The sequence below is a fragment of the Lactuca virosa genome, chromosome 7 (genome assembly GCF_052849685.1).
Source record: "Lactuca virosa cultivar CGN04683 chromosome 7, Lactuca_virosa_CGN04683_v6, whole genome shotgun sequence".
NCBI lineage: Eukaryota > Viridiplantae > Streptophyta > Magnoliopsida > Asterales > Asteraceae > Lactuca > Lactuca virosa.
This window is the reverse complement of record NC_136432.1, coordinates 121,436,849-121,441,719: the sequence shown is the minus strand read 5'-3', so window position 1 is coordinate 121,441,719 and position 4,871 is coordinate 121,436,849. Positions and strand designations below refer to the sequence as shown.

At 33.3% G+C, this 4,871-nt stretch overlaps 1 protein-coding gene across 1 annotated transcript; it reads left to right on the top strand.

Moving 5' to 3' along the window:
* The first annotated feature begins 300 nt into the window (after positions 1-300).
* On the top strand, positions 301-4,069 carry LOC145124159 (O-Glycosyl hydrolases family 17 protein). The gene is made up of 2 exons (XM_079059398.1): positions 301-1,026; positions 2,744-4,069. Exons 1-2 carry the CDS (start codon positions 677-679, stop codon positions 3,843-3,845), a joined length of 1,452 nt encoding a protein of 483 aa, XP_078915524.1. The 5' UTR covers positions 301-676; the 3' UTR covers positions 3,846-4,069.
* Positions 4,070-4,871: the final 802 nt, after the last annotated feature.

Below are 4,871 nucleotides of genomic sequence, written 5' to 3'. Positions count from 1 at the left end.
CAATAGAAATAAGGTTGTTAATAATAGTTATTTTTGTCAAAGATATTATTATTTATAGTGGTTATATTATTCAATTTTCCGATTAAAAATGTTAAAAGGTACTTATTTAATATGGATAAGGATCAAAACTGTAACAGAATGAAACTATAAGGATGCGACCGATAAATATTTCAAAAGTTGACAATAACTTCGAATTCAACTAAACCATGAGATCATCTCTACAATTTACTAGAAATAATACAAGAAATGAATCTTTTTCGAAAATAATAATCTTGTAAATAAACTTTATGTTTTATATCCGTTCTTGTGTATTGGTTAACCGATGAAGTCTCTTTCTAGTTTCTAACCAGAGTCCCCCCTACTCTGTTCTCTGATTTTCCCTTTATTTTTTCTCCTTTCTCTCCATCTTCATCTCCAAATCTTTGCACTCGTTATCCTTCTTCTTGTCCTTATATTCCGAACTTTATAACCTGCTTATTTTATTTTTCCCTTTCTGGTTAATTTTTTTTGTGGGTATTGATTGTACAAGCACTACGCCCATCGGAGTACCCTAATAATCCAATCTTGATTTCTGTTTTTTTTGAATTTGGATTATCTTTTCCAAGAAAGTAAAAAAAAGAGCACCCTTTAAGATTTTCACTATAAATAATCCTTGGGGTTGCATAAAGCATAACCGATGAGAATTTCAATGGGGTTTTTTCAACTATGGCTGATATCTCTAGTCACGATTCCATTCCTATGTTCGTTGGAATCAGTGAACGGAATTGGGGCAAATTGGGGAACGCAGTCGTCTCACCCACTGCCGCCGGAAACGGTGGTGAAGTTGCTGACAGATAACGGAATCCAAAAGGTGAAGCTTTTTGACGCCGATTATGGTGCACTAAAAGCTTTGGGTAAGTCTGGAATTGAAGTCATGGTTGGAATTCCTAACGACATGCTTGCTACCATGGCAAGTAGTATGAAAGCTGCTGAAAAATGGGTTTCGAAAAATGTTTCGGATCATATCAACAATAATGTTAATATCAGGTTAGTATTTCTTTGATTCTTGTATTTGGTTATGATTTTAGTTAACCCTAGTTGCAATTGTTATGATTATGGTTCTTGATTAAGGAATTCAAATCATGTTCATTTACTGTTTAAGTCGCCGGAAAAGTTACTATTGTGTGACCGGAATGAAAAGTAGTGGGGGTATTTTGGTCTTTTTAAATTAGATATGAAAACTAGTCTCGATTCCATCAATTGCATGTCAAATGCATTGTGTCATGTGATCATGTCTTGTCAGAATGTCTCATTGCTCTTTTCGGGATGTTTGGTGGTTTGTTTTCAAAGCAATATTGTGACTTTTGATAACTAATAATTAAGTGGTTAAAGTTATGAAATTAGTTAGGGAATCTCACATTTATCACAATAATCAACTTTCTTATTTTTACTTTGGAAGCCTTGGTGCACATGTGTTTCATGGGTTGAATAGGGTTAAGGACGATTTAAAGAGAATTTAGGTTCTATTGGACACACAACAACAAAATAGGTTGTACTATCTGTATTCAAAATCTGAAGACACCGTACTTTACGACCCAATTATGGCATTGTACGTTTATTTTCTATATTTGTTATTACATTTTTTAATTCTTATGGGGACATTATATTTTGAAAAATTCTATCTATTATAGTCGTGAAACTTGTTTTGTATTTGGATTACATTGCTATAATCTGATAGATATTTTAATGTACAATGTTGTAATAGGAAATAAAAGTATGATGATATAATAAACAAATAAATCAAAGTACATTGTTATTTCTTGCAAACATCTATTCAGTAATTTTAAGCTTTATTTGTTCACGTTTTGTTTTGTCAAGATTTGTGTTGAATACCAAAAATCTTCTGGAAACCTATTTGTTATCGTCGTATTTATTTATTTATTTAACATTATTCATTTCTATGGATTTGCAAACATTGTGACAATTGTGTCATGACCAACTATCGAAAAACAGAAGTTTGTTTTTATCATTTTTAACATAATTCAATTCTATGGATTTGCAAACATTGTGATAATTGTCATGACCAACTATCGAAAGTTTGTTTTTGTCATTTTTTTCATTTAATCACTTAACTTTTTAAGTACTAATTAAACATTTATAGTCATTTTGGCTGTTTAAAAAAAACAATTTTCCCTGTTACTCGATTTTGAAAAAGGTCAATATACAATAAAACACCATGTATTTTTACCATTTTCTTGAGAAACTATTATCTTTGTATTTAATAGTTCAAAAGCTAAATCAATAAAAATGCTTCAATGATTATTAAATCAAGAGAAATCAAATATGCTCCTACCTTTTCTTTTTCTATATCTTCCTACTTATTAGATCAAGATAAATATCAAAACCAAAAGAAGAGATTAAGAAAAAGATAGATCAAGATAAATATCAAAACCAAAAGAAGAGATTAAGAAAAAGATAATTAGTGGATTCCACAAATATGAGTAGGAAGATAAGCAAAAACAAAATATAAAAATGTAAAAAGATATTTAATATTCTCTTAAATCAATAACATGATGAAAGTACATTATCTTATCTGTGGTTTGCCATGATACCAAAACCGGGTAATCAAGAAAAATAAGTTTTGTTAATGTACAAAAAACATATATCGGTTTAATTACTACATAAAGTCCATTATTTTTCAAAAAATATAATGATTTAATCACCAATTAAGCAAAATATCTTGATTTTGAGGTTTTCTTTACAGATATGTTGCAGTAGGAAACGAACCATTCTTGTCAACATACAACGGAACGTTTCTAAAAACCACCTTCCCGGCGCTCCAAAACATCCAGGCGGCGCTAATCAAAGCCGGGCTCGGCCCCAAAGTCAAAGTCACCGTCCCCCAAAACGCCGACGTTTACGAGAGCTCAACCGGTGTTCCATCAAGCGGCGATTTCCGAACCGACATTCACGATTTCATGATCCAACTCACCAAATTCCTAAACGACAACGGATCTCCATTCACTGTCAACATCTACCCCTTCATAAGCCTCTACATCGACTCCAATTTTCCGGTGGAATACGCGTTCTTCGACGGAAACGCAGCTCCGGTGAACGACGGCGGCACCACCTACACAAACATGTTCGATGCCAACTACGATACCCTCGTCTGGGCCCTGCAAAAGAACGGATTCACAAATATGGGCATCATAGTGGGTGAAATTGGGTGGCCGAGTGACGGAGATCGAAACGCGAATAATCAATTAGCCCAAAGGTTTATGCAAGGGTTCATGAGTCATATTGCTGGAAATAAAGGGACGCCATTGAGAACAGGTCCGATTGATGCTTATCTGTTTAGTTTAATCGATGAAGATGAGAAAAGTATCCAACCGGGAAACTTTGAAAGACATTGGGGGGTTTTTTCTTACGATGGGCAACCGAAATACGCGTTGAACCTTGGAATGAACAACGCCGGAGCTTTGATTCCGGCGACTGGGGTGAAGTATTTACAGAAGAAATGGTGTGTGATGAAGGATTCTGCGAGATTAGACGATCCTTCGATTGCACAATCGGTGAGTTACGCTTGTGCTCTTGGGGATTGCACGAGTCTTGGATATGGAACTTCTTGTGGTGATTTGGATGAAAGAGGGAATATTTCGTATGCTTTTAACAGTTATTATCAGAAGAATGATCAAGCCGATGAAGCCTGCAAGTTTCCGAATGTTTCGACGATTACAAAAGAGGATCCATCTAAGGGGACATGCCAGTTTAATATTATGATTGAGCCGTATTATGGAGGGGCAAATCGGTCATTTCAGTCAATTTGGTCGTTGCTTCTTGGATTGGTTATGTTTTTACTATTGTAAGTTTGACTTTTTGGTGAAACTTTGGTGGAAGATTGAAATTTTGGGGATGTTTGATGTTTGGGTAGATATTTAAGAAGGTAGTTTAATTTTAATTAATGGAATTGTGAAAGAAGAGGGATGTGGATGAATGTTTCTGAAACCTTGGGGTGTAGTTTGAGCGTAATTGTATTTATGTGGCTTGAATATGAAACATTGATGTGCTATAGCTAGTTGTATCCTATTTATCTCGTGGCGTTAATGTGGTATGTTTTACCCCTCATTTTTCATCAATTACAAAAGTCTGCCCTGTACGATCTTTTGTTTCATATGGCACCAATCTGGAAATAAAAGGAAAAATAAATAAAGTTAGATTAGTAAAGATATTTCAAAAATAGTATTTGAGAAAATGATTGTACAAAAATAAATAAGCGTTTGATGGTTTTCTTTTTAGGGAAATTGTCAGAAAAGTCCCAATATTTTTGAAAAAGTTACATTTTAGTCCCATTTTTTTTTGAACATAAAAGTCCCGATTATTTGTAAAAACACGATAATATGTCATTTCTTGTTAAAAGAAAAAAAATGATTTTTTTGTTAATTTTAGCTAAAATGAAATAATCGGGACTTTTATGTTAAAAAAAATAATTTGGAACTAAAGTGTAACATTTTCGAAAATATTGGGACTTTCCTTACAATTTCCTTTCTTTTTATTATCAATACCACATATGAACGATAACCACAAGTTTCAGTAACACATCTATGATTGGCATGTGTTTAAAATGTATAACTTTGATTAGTCCAAATCATATTAATATCATATTAATGCTTGCAAAACCCTATCAATAAATTATAACGTAGCAGTATATGTGGGGGTCAGTCTTGTTTAATATTTGTCAACATGAGACAATAAGAGAGCACATATTATGTGAAACATTTAAGTTGCTACTTGCTAATGAGTTAACATCGTTTGGTTGATGTAGTTTGAGACTTGAAGTTGTTGCTTGTGTGGTTAAGAAACGACGTTTGGACATCCAATCGTAACACCATTTA